The 15,800-nt window shown below is 41.5% G+C and overlaps 1 protein-coding gene across 1 annotated transcript in view; it reads left to right on the top strand.

The window, feature by feature from the left end:
• Window positions 1-13,956: 13,956 nt before the first annotated feature.
• The window catches only part of MLLT3 (MLLT3 super elongation complex subunit), a 220,951-nt gene continuing 219,107 nt past the window's right edge, over window positions 13,957-15,800 (top strand). The window contains exons 1-2 of the mRNA XM_077816451.1: window positions 13,957-13,968; window positions 14,972-15,152. Of these exons, the coding sequence (XP_077672577.1) occupies window positions 13,957-13,968; window positions 14,972-15,152 (193 nt within the window). The remainder of the gene's footprint in view (window positions 13,969-14,971; window positions 15,153-15,800) is intronic.

Raw genomic sequence — 15,800 nt, 5'->3', positions numbered from 1 at the left:
AGAGATGGTGAGGGGCATATAAGTACCTAAGATAGATATATTGAGATACAAGGTTGACTAAAATCCTGTTGCACCAAGTAATCAAATATAATATATGTAACTGCTAATTATCACTGATCAGACACTGTCTTTTTTCTGGTGCTTCATTGTGTTTCCTTTAACTTTCTAGGTATGTCTATTAGTTAATATGTTCTCCTAGAGCAAGGAGGATGTAGGAGAGGAATTGTGCCTCTGTGGAGTGTCTCTGAGCAGAATGTACCCTGGGGCTACTGTCATAAATATAAAGGGAAGGGTAAACCCCTTTGAAATCCCTCCTGGCCAGGGGAAGGCTCCTCTCACCTGTAAAGGGTTAAGAAGCTAAAGGTAACCTCGCTGGCACCTGACCAAAATGACCAATGAGGAGACAAGATACTTTCAAAAGCTGGGAGGAGGGAGAGAAACAAAGGGTCTGTGTGTCTGTCTATAGTCTGTCTTTGTTGGGGATAGACCAGGAATGGAGTCTTAGAACTTTTAGTAAGTAATCTAGCTAGGTATGTGTTAGATTATGATTTCTTTAAATGGCTGAGAAAAGAATTGTGCTGAATAGAATAACTATTTCTGTCTGTGTATCTTTTTTGTAACTTAAGGTTTTGCCTAGAGGGGTTCTCTATGTTTTTGAATCTAATTACCCTGTAAGATATCTACCATCCTGATTTTACAGGGGGGATTTCTTCATTTCTATTTACTTCTATTTTTATTAAAAGTCTTCTAGTAAGAAACTGAATGCTTTTTCATTGTTCTCAGATCCAAGGGTTTGGGTCTGTGGTCACCTATGCAAATTGGTGAGGCTTTTTATCCAACATCTCCCAGGAAAGGGGGGGTGCAAGTGTTGGGAGGATTGTTCATTGTTCTTAAGATCCAAGGGTCTGGGTCTGTAGTCACCTAGGCAAATTGGTGAGGCTTTTTACCAAACCTTGTCCAGGAAGTGGGGTGCAAGCTTTTGGGAAGTATTTTGGGGGGAAAGACGCGTCCAAACAGCTCTTCCCCAGTAACCAGTATTAGTTTGGTGGTGGTAGCGGCCAGTTCAAGGACAACGGGTGGAATATTTTGTACCTTGGGGAAGTTTTGACCTAAGCTGGTAAAGATAAGCTTAGGAGGTTTTTCATGCAGGTCCCCACATCTGTACCCTAGAGTTCAGAGTGGGGGAGGAACCTTGACAGCTACTCTTGAATTGCTGCAGCTTGTGCTCAACTCCTTGCTCAGAACTCTGCTCAGCATCACAATCTAGCCCTATAGTTTTATTTAGTAAAATGCAAATTATGTAAATGACAAGCTCTTTGGGTCAGGGACCATCTTTTTATTCTGTGTTTATAGAGTGCCTAGCGTATTGGGGCCCTGGTTCATGACTGGGGCTCCTAGGCACTACCACAAAACAATAATAACAAAAATAATTAATGGGGTAACTTCCACTTCCAGGTACACTGTGCAACCCCACTGGAGCAAAGGGATGTCATCTTGACATTGTCTGTTTAAAACATAAAGCGGGCATTCTTACAATTGCTTTGTAAACCTTTGTGAGGTTCACCTCTATTTAAATTAAAGGTACCTAATTCACAGTTCAAGCTACATGGGGTTAGAACTGCTAAGCTTTATAGTCCTGCTGCTCACATTCCACCCTCTGCTTCTCAGACAACTCATCTCAGAGCAGTATACATTTACACTTTTGTAAATTCCAAATGAAGAAGCCAGACAGAAGGGAGGAAAACGTTGTCTCTGACGGTGTAAGGATTCCAAGAATCAGAACAACGTCTTGTGATTCTTTTCCTTCCAGGAGCAACGCAGCCTAATTAGATTCCACAGAGTTTGCCAGCAGATTGGGGCAGCATTTGAATAATAGACACAAATAAGAAAATGTGACTTCTGTGAAATGTGAGTGAACACGTGTCTTTATCACAAACACTACCACCATCATTAGCCCAAGTGAGAATTGTCATTTCATCCACATCAAGGAGGTGCACTGGCAGGAGAACCTTTTATTTAGGGCTTCTTCCCATGCCCCATTGAAGTTAATAGGACTCTCCATTGACTTCAGTGGGCATTAGTTCAGGTCCTTAGACTTCAGTCCTGCAAAGATTTTGTACATGAGTTCTTTAAACATGAAAGCACCATTAGTGTCAATTAAGTCATTGGGGCTACTTATGTGTTTAAAGTTTCTCATGCATAAGTTTTAGCAGGATCGGGGCCTTCATTTTAATGATTCAAGCTCCCACTGAAGTCAGTGAAAGTTTACCTGAGTAAACAGGATTTGACCATTGATATGTGAGGCTTAAAACTACAAAGTATGTGTACCTTTCAGGGTCCAACTCTGCAATACATTACTCACGTGTAGTCCTTACTCATACAAATAGTTCCATTGACATAAGGGAGACCAATAACACGAGAAAGGACTACTCACAAGAGTAAGTTTTCTAGTGAAAACCATTTATTCATTGAGAAAAGCTATTCAATAACATTTAGTTTAGTTGCCACGCCTTTATTTTTCTCTTCAGTCACAACTGCTTTCTGGCCTTCTTAGATTCCTATTTCCAATTATGTTCTTCAGAGATCTTTTAGAACAATATTTCTGTCATCTTATTTTTCTGTGGCACATTTAAATAACTGTTCTTTTTACTCGATCTCAAATTTTGCATTCTGGAATCCTCTATATTTTCATTCACTACTGAATCAATCACTTTCCATTACTGGGACTAACATAAATTGAACTACATTTGGAGATGAAAAGCATTTCTTTGGCCCATCTCTCCCATCTTCTGAAAAAAGCCCACCAGGTCAAACCTGAAGAGTTTCTGCTAAATGTTTCCCTTTAGTTATCAGCTCATGGAGCCCTGTGCAAGAGGTAGAATGGGAGGACTCTAAACCCTGCCTGCCTGTGAGTCTGCACTCCCAAGGCAGATTCCACACATCCCAGATGTACCCACAAGGGAGCTGCCACGTCAGAAATATTGCCCCACTCCTCCTTTTCCTCATCCTGGCACCCCAGATTCCTTAGGACCAGTGCTCTCTTTTGGCATCTCTCCTCACCACTGTTCAGAACCACTCTCTCCAAGAAGGATGCAGGTGCAGCACAGGAATGAATGGCGCTCTGATTACTCATTACCATTGTTATTTATGTAGTAACTTAGGCATTTATGGCACTTAACAGACAAATACAATTGATAGACTCCTGCTCTGTGCAGTTTCAAATCTGAATCTGAAGTTACATGGTGAGGGATGACAAAGAAAAGGAGCCTGGGGTATTGGAGAATGAGTTATAATAGGGAAAAGCAATGAGATCATGCTTGTTACATTTGTATCTTGTTAGCTCCAATGTTTTATTTTAATACATTAATATATGGAAAAGTGCCTGGAATTAAAGTCATGTGGTGGCAGAAAGTCTTCTGACAGGAAATCCAGCATGCGTCGAAGGGTGCATACCATTAGGAGTAGTGTAAACTGAGTGCAGCTGCTCTGCCTCTCTGCTCCCAAAGTCTACTGGGTTCCATGGACCACACAGAGCTGAAATCTCTGGGACAGGGAGGAATCTGTATGCTGCAGAGCTACCATTCCCCTTCCAACAGTTTGCAGAGTATTTCCACCCCATATTATTCTGCTTTGCCCCCCTCCGTGCCTTCATAAAATTACCTTCAGCTCTCTTGTACTGCAGTGATTCCAAACAGGCTCCCAAACATCCATATGTTGAACAGTCTTGCTTTACAGCTTTCTCATGTGTAAATGCAGCTATTTTCCATTCTCATGATTCATGTTTAAATTTCTGACTTTGGCCTTTCTAAACTCTGAGGCCCTGATCCTGCAAACACGTAGCATATATTCATCAACTCTTGCAATGGTTTTTGAATCCAACATTTGACAGATATTTTTCATTAATTGTTCTTTGTCCAATCTCTTTCTCCTTCCCATGTTGTTTTTTGTTATCTGTTTCTACCTGTTTCATTGACTTTTCCTTTTCTTAGGGCCAAATTCTATTTTCTGTGGGCCTAATTCTGGGTTCCCAGTTTGGCTTTATGCCCATGTAATGCCACAAAGTCATATTCTTCTCTGTGTTCTAGTCCTTTAGTGCTGCTCCAGTGGTGTTGGAAAGTACCTGGGGCTGGCCAGCTGAGAATTCCTCCAGTAGAGGGGAGCTTTTACCTGCAGAGAGACAGTGTACCCAGCCCATGTGACGTCCCCCAACAAAGCCCTGACACAGGAGGAATGTAGAGCCTGTGACAAGAGCACACTGCACTCCAATTATCTTCAGCTGGTGTACAGTTCCATATGGAACAGTGTTAGCTGGCACAAATTTAGAGAAGCCTCAAGACAGCTCTAACCTAGAGCAGGACAGGAAATGGGCTGGCATGATGGCAATCAGGGAGCTGTATCCAGCTCCTTCACAGGCTCTCTCCAGCACTGAGGAGATTTTCATGTAGAAAAGAATCAGGGATATTGACTTCAATGGAGTTAATCTTTATTAACTTCAGCACAAGTGTGATCAGAATCAGGCCCAGCTATAGTGGTATAAACGTAGAGTCACTCCTTTGGATTCAGATATTTCACTGGCTTAACTCAGAGCAGAATTTGACCCTGCATTCCTTTATTTGTTTTACAAGACTATTTCCTCTAGGGACTATAGCATCGTGAGGAAACCAAAAACGAAATACTTCCTTGTAGGTCTCTCAACAAGACTTTCCACTCTGAACAGGTTTCCTTATATGTCCCTAGAGTCCTCTAAAGTTTTTATTTTTTTACCATCCATACTGTGTTATCGTACGTAGCTACGACTTCCTTTTGAATTTATCTGTTGTCCTTTCTCCCACCTAGTGAAGTGGTTGGTGGTGAGTTATAAACCATTTTATATTGTCTTCTAAAATATCCAAATATCACTTGTAAAGGTCTTTGCCGACTAAAGTGCTCATTTTCTATTTTACTCATGATTAGAAGCGGTCAAGCCAATAAAACTTCTAAACAAGCCCATAGCCTGGCCCAGGCTACTTGGCTTTAGATCAGTGGGTGTAAATGTAGGTAATTCAAGGAAGAGCCAAACCTCTTAGAATATTTTGCCATTATTTCCTGGCAGGCAGAATGACATTTCATAGCAATATGCAGATATTCTTTTTTTATGATCACATCTTTAGGTTCAGTTTGTTTTGGCTCATAAGTCAGACCAGTGTCTTAGGTCTGTAATCAAAATATCTAGATTGCAATAAGACCCACTACATGATTTTAAATATAGGCTGTATAAAGGAGTTAAAGATGTAAAATTATGGAAAAATTCAGTGTTGTTATACCTTTAAAAGCAATTTCACATTCCTTTAAGTGCCAGAATTAACTACTGTATTGTATCAGGGGACTGACCCCTTCCAGGGTAGTAAAGACTGTGGCTCATAAAAATGGCCACCCTCATTCAGAATGGTCTACCTAGCTCAGTATCCTGTCTTCTAAAAGTGGCCAATGCCAGGTGCTTCGGAGGGAATGAACAGAACAGGCAATTGTTGAGTGATCCATCCCCTGTTGTGCTCTCTCAGCTTATGGCAGTCAGAGGCTAGGGACACCCCAGAGCATAGGGTTGCACCCCTGACCATGTGGGCTAATAGCCATTGATGGGTCAGTCAGCCCTGTACCATGGTGTGTCACTTTAAAGTTCCTGGGGCTTCTTGAGTGGACAAACGCCAAAGAAAAGGCAGAGACAGGTACTGGAAGAGAGGAAGATGTCCTGCGGAAATAGTGTTCCGGGAAATCTATGCTACTGTTTCTTTAAGGGCCTAGGACCAGAAGCCTTGTAGTGCAAGGCAGGGCTCCCCTCTCTCCCAGCATTTCAGGGCTCCTAAAGAACTCAGTTCTAGGGTAGTTCAGAAAAGTCCTCTCCTGAAGGTCCAATTTATCAAGTCCTCAGGTACATACTGGCCCTCTAGGCCCTAACCCTAATTCAGGATCTCTCTCCAGGTATTCCAAAAATAACCAAGTCTTTCAAATAGAACACAAACTCACACAGTATTTATCCCACTTTCAAGTGGGCACAGTCCCTCTTCCCAGAGGGACTGACTTTTTGCTTTCTTCCACCTGTTGCCTGAAGTTTGCCCTCCTCCTCCAGCTTTCTCATATGGTGACCGCCCCTACTAACTCTGAGTCCCACAGTAGCCTTTTTTCTGTTCCCTACAGTGTTTACAGACATAGCTGTAATTTTTTGGGCTTTCTCCCTTCTGTGTAACTTCCTGCTCCTTTTATACTGGCATCACCTGATTCCTCTCAAGTGGAATTCATTCTGTAATCAGGGTTGGCTTAACTCCAGGCTCTACAGCCCCTGGGGCAAACCACCTTGTTACAGTATCTTTTAAAGGGACCTCATAAAGAGAATTATTTCACTGATACCCATTAAAAATTAGTGGGTATTTCAATTACTGCTTTCCCAATGACCCACACCCTTACTTCAGCTCATTCTCTGCAGCAACCCAAGCTGGCCTTGACAGAAGACACACAACATCAGAACCACTGGAAATAAAGCTCACTGCTCTTCAAGTGAAACATTGTACTCAGATTTCTTTTTACCTCTCTGTTGTTTCTACAGGTGGAAATTAAAGATCCCATGGGTCTTTTCAAAAAGGGTAGGGGATATCCCCTGTGTCTTGGCCACACTGCCTCTTTTAGTAAACAGGTTCAGATATCCCAGACTGTGTGGAAGCTATTGTTGAATGCCTAATAGCTGGTCTGTTTGCCTATACAGTCATTGCATTACCAGAATCCAATTCATTATCTTGTAAAGTGACTTGCATATAATTAAAAGGTGCTGTATAAGTCTACATTCTAAGTCTAATAAAGCAAAAAATACCAAAGGCATCATAAAACAAGAAGCAGACAAAACTACCATTAACATGGTTAGAGTTTTATGGCCTTCAGGAAAAATTCCATCTGATTCAGATGTGACTTGAACTCCTTACTAGTGAACTTCAGTGAAACAGCTTGCATAGGCACAGTCTTTTTAGAGCAGAAACAACTCTTTTTTTCCTTGTGCGATTTATTCTATTTTATAATATACATTTGTTGTGGCCGTGCCAGACCTCAAGAACCCTCACTATTAAGAAAATGAATATGGGAAAGAGAAGGGAAAACTCAAAACCTCGCACTGTAGGCATTTGAAAAAAACGTGGGTGAATAACTTTACGTACTTACAAATATATTAGGTCTAGAAATAAGTCTTCGTAGGTCACATACTGCAAAGCGTTCAGCTCCTTAACAGAGGTATTGAGGGCCCTCCAGTCAGATCCTCACCCCTTATTTCTTATTGCAGTCAATGAATAGTGAATGCTTTCTGTACATCTCAGGATCAGGCCTTCTGTGACCTCCCATTGAATCCATAGTTACAGACAGCTTTTGCTTTTATGTGGAAGGAGAATCCATCAGTCTAAACGTACCTAAAGCAACAATCATAATCATTAATAATAGTTTCCAAAACAAATGTGGGGAGACTAATTCAAGATATTTTGGGGATGGAGAGAGGGCCAGGGGAGGTTGGCAAGAAGAACATCAACAAATAATAACGTCTTTTCTTTTCATTACTTTGTTTTTCTGCCTTTTTTCTATCCAGCCGGAAGAACATAGTATGGGTCACACAAAATATGTCTATTATATATTTTTCCTATTTAGTCTAATAATATGAACAATTTGTTTATTTAGTCCTTATATGCTCTCCAAAAAGTGATGATAAATGCATTATAGGGATAAAGGTGCCCACTACCACTTCAGTGGTGTTGCAGAGTAGCACATATATTTTTCACAACGTCAAACAATTATGTAAACAAGGAAGAAAACTACAAACAGGCAGCCAAGATTTCTGAAGAGTTGCCCAGAAATACAGAAAGATGCTGTAAATTAATTTACCTTCTAGCTTGCAAGATTTATTGAGTACAGAAGTTCAAATATAATAGAATTTTAAGCTGCAAATATTCACCTGTAAGTTTACTTAATAAAATAATGTCTGTTTCTACTTCATGTATTCTTTTGACACAGTACATATAATCCCCTACATATTTTAGGGCCCCGTACTGTATTCCTGAAGTTAATTGGAGTTTTGGGTTCACGAGAAATGCAAGATTGGGCTCTTACGGCTTGATCCTACAGCCATAACTTATGAGAGTAGTCCCTTCAGAAAAGTATCCTTCTTTAGGACAGTACCTACGCACATTTCTTACATGTTCCCAGTGATGTCAGTGGGAACTTCAGGTGCTAACTGACTCTGAAAATTAAACCACATATTTAGGTCCTTAAATACCAATTTAGGTATCTAAATGTAGTTTCAAAATTGTGGACTTACTAATTAACCACATTAATGTGTGCTCTCACTATCAAGAAAATTTCAAGATGTAGTGAATTAAATTTGATCGTTTTACACTTTTTTTAAAGTAATGACATTTAAGATGAAGCTTTTCATCATACAGTGGTTGTTAAAAACACTGTACATGTACTGCATTAAGAATGGGTTTGGATATCAAGAAGCTGTATGAGTCTTTTTCTTCATTGAAAATTGTTTTTTTCATAAGATTGCAGTGAGGCTTACCAGCAATGTGTATTCAGTTACTAATTGGAGGTGAAGCAAAGGGAAGGAAGGGAAATTATTAATCTACTTAAATACTACAGCCAGCGTATTAGTGGAGAGTTCGTTAGTGCTTTGAGTAATGGACTAATAGTCAAGCAAGATTTTTAAACCTTACTGGTTAATATGGACAGCTCAGTTTTTGGGTGCCCAACTCAAGACACTCTATAAAGGAGCTGTGTGCCCCTTCTCTGAAAATCAGGCTTTACAAGGTGTTTCAAATTGACCATCCAAGAATTGAGGCACCCAAAATCACTCATCGCTTTGGAAGATTTTGACCAAGACTCCTAAATCCTATTCCCAGCTTTGCAACTGTATTAAGGTGTAGCTTTGAGAAAGTCATAACCTATGTGCCTCACTTCACCCCATTGTAAAATAACCCAGAGTATTATTACAGTATATATTATTGTTATTTATTGAGAGCAGAATATGTACTCAGCCCTGTACAAACATAGAAGATGACATAGGAATCAAACCTACAAGGACCTGTAGGTGGAATCCACAAAGCTTCTTAGGCACCTAAACCCAGATTTAAGCCCCAGGATCCCATTTTTAGGTGCCCAAGTCCCTCCCATGAAATGCACAAAACTGCTGAACCCCGTAGGTACCTAAACTCACTCAGTGCTTACAGGGGGTTTGGTGAAAGAGTGAGTGGAGCAAGAGAACTTAACCAAGGGTATCTTGCTCTATCCCTGGTGCTTTATCCCTGGACTAGGTGGGTGGGTGCTCTATCCCTGGACTAGAGTCATTCCTACTCTTTCATTATTTATCCAGAGTGGAACAGCTTCAACAGGAGAGACTGAGAAAGCCCCACGTCCGACTATCCCATAGCTGAGTGATTGGAGTTCCCTCGTGGGAGAAGTGGAAGACCCCCTGTTCAAATTCTTTCTCCCTCTCTGGCAAAGAGGGGGCAATTGAACCTCGGTCTACCACGTCCAGGGTGAGCACTCTGGTCTCAAAGTTACAAAGTGGGAACCACCACCTCTTCCCCAAGCTGTTTTGTGTGGAGTGAGGCAGGCACTTAACTCACTCACGCAAGCAATTACATAGGTACCTAAGCCAGGAGAGAGGTTCCTGGTCATGGATCACTAGCAGAGCTAAGTGCCTGTCTCTGAGAAAGGGGTTGGGGCCCCTGTACCCTCTAAGCTGTGCATGTGTGCGCATGCACACAGATCTTAAACCCCGCGCACACGGCGAAACACCGCGTGCACAAAAATTTGCACAGAAGCACAACAATTTGCAGAGAAGAAAATTTTTTGCGCACACAGCCTGTCAAAAATTTGCACGGAAGAAATTTTTTGCACACACGGCCTGTCAAAAATTAGAGGGAACGTTGGCTGGGGCTTAGTACTTTGGCATCTCCCATTGGCTACATTAGGCAGGGAGCTGCCTAGCATGCTGGCTTTGTGGATCCCAGTCTAAGGCACCTATCTCTTCCCATTCATTGTTTAGGGAGCCTAGGCACCTAACTTGGCTTTTTGGATAGAAGAGGTGTTCCTGAAATTTTTCTAGGCTCCTAAAAGTTAGCCATTGTGATGCTCAGCATTGCAACTCCTAAATCCCTTCATCGATTCCACCCTGTGTGGAATCTGGACACTAAGGTGCTAAGTGCCTCCAACTCCCATGAAAACAATTGAGGTACTTAGCATTTTGGAGGAGATGCTGAACACCATGTAGAATAAGACCCTGTCCCAAAAGATCTTACAGTCTCTAGGACCCTAAGCTGGCAAACTGCTCTGTTCAGGTGAACCATTGTACTCATGCAAAGCCTCATTGAATTAATTGGCCGAGGGATTCTTACTCATATGAGCAAGCATTACTCATCTGAGTAGTCCCTTTGTCTTCACTGGGACTTCTTGTAAGGGTTACTATCATGATATGCAGGATGCAGAATTAGACACTCTACCAACATCAGTGGGAGTTCTATCCATGATGGCTTGCTAGATCCAGCCCTACAGACAATATAGAATAAACGTATAAGACAATCTAAAGTTCAAATGGTTCAATTTTCAAAAGATATATGTACAGTTGATGGGTAAATGTTATTATATTATTCTCCATATTGTGGTTTGTTCTATTTAAATAATTTCTAGTTCCTTCTTGACTCTTGATTAGTTAGCACTGGTTTTACTATTTCATTTTTTACAGCTAAAAGATCTTATAGGCACATTTTAGAATGAAGCTAGCAAAAGTGGTGTTTTTTACTTATCCTTCTAAATGTAGGTGAAAAAAACCCCTAATTTAAAATAATGGATATAAAAATATATAATTCAGCTACTTGTTTCAACATGATGTTGATTGTACTGGTAAATTTAGCTGAATTAGTTGTAAAATATTGTTAATGATATGCATATGAGTAACTCAGGTCGAATATAGAGGAGAATACAACGGGTCTGGGATTATTTAGTTCTTTTTGAAGAGGTCAAGTGAGGACGTCAGTTCAAGGACGCATTGCGCCATCTGCTGGTAATATCTATAGTTTCCAGAGAGGATATTTCAAACTGGCTTTAAGTACAGTTCATTAAAAATACCAGCCCGTAAGAGTTTGATTTTTATTATTATTGACATAATCAGCTGCAATTATCATTACTAAAACAGGATAATTTAGTACTTTATATGTGACAAAAATATTATTCGTGTAGACTTAGAAGGTACTCAGCAAACATAATAAAGCACTGTGACCCAGAAGCTCACTTTAAATCAAGTGTCTAATTTCTTGTTGCCATATTTCTGTGCTGTGAGCAAGCATTTTCTATTATATATGCTATAGAAAGGATCTAAAGTTTTTAAAGTAATGTTTTCAACCAATTAGTAGGTGATGTAAACAGTAATTAAATAAACTTAAATCCTATGTTCTTTCTACTACCCATCACCATTTGTGATACTTGTTCAATTAATGCATGTTTAGCATATTTCCTTGCTTTGTTTGCTAAAAGGGCTTTTATAGTCTGTAAATTATAGTTCTCAAGAAATATTAGGTTGTTTGAATAGCCAGGATGGAAGCTTGGGCTATGAAAGTTCCATCTTTTTAATATGTTCTTATGGTGTATTTAACATATGGTGTATTTAATATATTGTTTATTTTCATTATAGATCTTCTAGAGGGTGAGGCCTAATACAGCCCATCAATGGAAAAGGTGAACATCTTTTTTTTCAAATATATTGTAATTTGAAAAATGTAAAGAGACACTCAGGCTCAAAAATTGTATTTAAAACCAACATGTTTGATACCTATATTACAAATAATACTGCAGGGCCTGATCCAGCAAACAGGTATCCACCTAAATACCTTTATTCAGGTAAGTAGCCCCAGACTTCAAAAGGGCTATTGGCCTGAATAAAGTTAATCAAGTGTGTAGTTTTTGAAGGACAGGACCCCAGGTTGTTAAAACTGAAATTATTAAACTTAAACTTTTGCTTTTTGCTGCTTATTTACTTTTTACCTTTCTTTCAATTTAGGCAAAGAAAAGAGACTAGTGAGTTTCCATTTTGTTCATAGTCATTTTCTAGTCAATTTCATTTCCACGTTTTTATACACTATGCTTTCAGACACTAAGTTTAGGTGGAAAATATCATAGGTTCTGATTTTTTTTTTAAAGTGAAAAAGAACCCACGGAAACATTTCTAGCTAATTTTAAAAACTTTGTAACGTCTGAATTTTGTCCCAAATTTTACTGGAGAGTATCTTTCAAAATACTTACTTGTGATTTCCCTGTTAAGAAACAGAGCGCTGTTGGGCTGATAAAATTTGACGTTGGAGTAAAATTTCTTGTTTACTGGAGTAAAAGTTACAAGACTCTAAGGATGGGCAGGTTTGACAAAAAGCATATAACCTGAATGAGATCAACGAGTCTCCCTGACTTTAAGGGTGGAAAGGGGCTTTAGAGATTACGGAAGCTTTGCTGTTATTTTGCCAACTCTAGAAAACTGTTTTCTCCTTTCTTCACTCCCACCAAAATAGGGATAAACCGTTCTACTTTGACTCCACTCAATCGCTTATTGTGCTTCCTGACTGCTACAGTGTGGTAATGGTTATCTGATCTCTTTCTTGAAATGAAATAATGCCATCCCCCCATGCCGGTTCTCCTGACATCGATCAGATAATAACTAGAACTGAACATTTGTGTCAGCAGAGCTTGGGGAGCAACTAGTTGTTTGTCACTCAGGAATTTAACCAGATTAGTACTCTTATATGGATTATATTCGCTCTTACTAAAGCGCATAAAGGTCGTAATCCAATTTATACACATTGCAGTACGTATTAACGTTATTTGCTATTTTAAGTCTGCTAGTTGCATCATGTGTTTGTAAGCGGGTTAATACTAGTTCTTCTGATGCAATCCAACAGACTCCAAAATGCAAACACGTTTTCAGCCCCGATACCTCTTAGAAACTGACAACTTCTAGTAAATTTCTATCATAGAGGCACTTAGGATACACTTTTAAGTAACTGCTGCAGACAGATCCTCACTCAGTCCTAAGGATCACTCTTTTTGAAAGACTCCTTACAGTTAGCTGCGTGTTTCATTAAGATACTTAACAAAAATCACTCATAATTTTTAACCCGCCTTCATTCATTTCGTCTCCACACAAGCTTTGTAAATGCGATTTCAAGTTATTTTATGCCGTCTTTTGTGTTCATTTGAAAAATACTTTACAAAAGTTAAGGTTTTGGTTTTCTTAATTTCCTCTTTCTTCTCTCTCCTTGTAAAAAGGATCCCTCTAAAATTCCCAGACAAACTCAAGCAGCTCCCCTCCGTCGTGCAGTGCCCCTCCTCATGCCCTGCTTTACTGCTGGGGGCTAAGGCTCTAGACATTGGTTACATTCCAGTAGTTTTAATCCGGTTTTTATTGTCAGACCTGAGTCGTTTACTCGGGGTTGGATGGTGGGTTCCCCCCTCCTCTTTCCCCTCAGTAACCTGTTACTTTAAGTAATGCATTTGGGTTGTGATGGCAATGATCTGACTGTGAGGGCGGGCGGCCGGCCGGAGGGGTTAGTGATTTAGTTACTCTGTTTGATTGGCTCTTTCTACCTCTCTCTCCAGGCTCTCCCTCTTTTCCTCCCTCCCTCCTTTGCACAGTGTTATGTCTGTCTCAGTGTCAGGCTTGAGGTGCAGGGCGCATGCTCTAGTATCTCAGCCCCAGCCGCTGGAGCTGCTGCTGGGGGCTCAGTTTAATAAGAGAGAGAGAGAGAGACAGGGACAGGGTGGGAAAAGACAGAAACAGAATGTCCGCCATCTACCCTCCTCTCCTGTACGCACTCTCCATCACAGCGGCTTCTTCATGAATTAGCGCTAAGGGGGTGGGGTGGGGGACAAAAGTACATACCCCAGCAAACCCCAGGGCCCCCAGGCATGGCCAGTTCGGTAAGTACATACAATCCCCCGCTCTCCCCTCCCTTTCTTCTCCTCCTCCTTCTCCTCCTCCTCCACCCTGCGCTGCCCAGACACCGTTTAGTGCTTCCAATTAGAGAAAGGTTGGTGTGTTGGGGATTTTTTTTTTTAAGTGTGTGGCTTTTTCCTCTCGCCCGCTCTCCCTCCCACCCTCCTCTCTTTGCAATTGCATGAAGCACACACACATCTAGAGAGAGAGAGGGAGAGAGGCGGTGGAGGCGAATAATAACCCAGCCATATTTCTGCAGCCGCAGCAGCCGGGGAGCAGTGAGTACAGTACAGGGGACTCAGCGCAGGAGGCGCCGCTTAGGATGGTGCGTTCTCTCCGGCGTGGCTCTGACAGCCAGCGGCACCCCAGTAACTTTACCTTTATGCATGCATGTGTGTCTGCAGAACCAGCTGTTAGCGTGTGTCCCCCGCTCCCCTCGACCCCCTGGACTGTAGCACTGGCAGCCGCTGGCATTTTTGTTTATGCATGGAGGAGGAGGAGTATTTTTGTTTTACTCCCCCCCCCCCGCCGTTCCCCTTGCACATCTTGCCTTTTTTTTTTTTTAATTTGATGCCCATGCGATCTGGATTTAAATGCCTTGGAGTTTCGTCCCTTGCTACGGATATGCAATTTCAGGAGCAATACACCTCCAAATGAGACTGCTTTCTATTATAAAGCATTATGGGGTGCCCCCCCCGTTTTCTTTGCCTTGGAAATACTGCCCCTGCTCGTGTTCATGTGTGTCCATTGTATTTGTGTTGGGGCTCTGTCTTTCTTTGAGGCTGCATTCCGTTACAACCCGAGCCGATCGCTTCTTCGTCTTTCCTGTGGTGTGAATGCACGTTTAAGTGTCTGGGGTGGCTTCCCTCCCCCATCCCCTTGTGCTATGGCTATTTTCTTTGTGTATTTTGTTATTCGTGCTGTCCTAAAGCTGAGTGTGATCCTTCGCCTTCCTGCTCATTGTTGCCTCTCTCTCTCTTTCGCCAGTGTGCCGTTCAGGTGAAACTGGAGCTGGGGCACCGAGCCCAGGTTAGGAAGAAACCCACCGTGGAGGGGTTTACCCACGACTGGATGGTGTTTGTTAGAGGACCCGAGCACAGTAACATTCAGCACTTTGTGGAGAAAGTCGTCTTTCACTTGCATGAAAGCTTCCCAAGGCCAAAAAGAGGTAGGGCTCGAATACAAAAGTGGCTTGATAAATATGGATTTAATGTGTTTGCGTAAGGGGAGAGAGAAACACTCGCCTTGCAAGTCTTGCTTTACATGTATTCTCTGAGCGCTGGCAGGCGGCGACCGCTGCTGCAAAGAATTACAAGCCGGCCTCCTGGCGTCTCAGAAATCGTTGCATGCAAAGGACCATCAGGTGTACTGTATTTTTCTTTCCCGAAACGAGAACTCCCTAATCCCTCTGGCTGAGCTGGGAGTTAAGCAGCTGATGCATTTGTTGCGTGTTCAGGTGGGGAAACAAAAGCAGCATTTGTGCTCTCTCTCACAGTCAAGGGATTGGCATCTGGGCACTGTTTTATCCATGTGATTTATTTCTGCCTTTCCCCCTTGTCTTGCAATGACTCTGAGTTGCTGCCGCAATCATCTTTAATCTCTGCCGCCTGTGACTTTGCACTGGGCAAAGCTTGCATGAGGTCTTGTGTTCGACAGCATCCTCATGCCTTGTTTTACTTTTGAATGGTGTCAGAATCTCTCATACCCTACCTTGTGAATCGATAGTGTAGAGTGGTATATTTTGTGCTACGTGTTGCATTCTGTTTCTAAATCTACATTTCTCTTTAGTGTAGTAAGTACATGGGCTGGAGGAAAG

Source organism: Eretmochelys imbricata, chromosome 5 (genome assembly GCF_965152235.1).
Source record: "Eretmochelys imbricata isolate rEreImb1 chromosome 5, rEreImb1.hap1, whole genome shotgun sequence".
In the NCBI taxonomy this organism is placed as follows: Eukaryota; Metazoa; Chordata; order Testudines; family Cheloniidae; genus Eretmochelys; species Eretmochelys imbricata.
The sequence above is the reverse complement of the archived record's forward strand: the minus strand, read 5'-3'. Positions and strand labels throughout refer to the sequence as shown.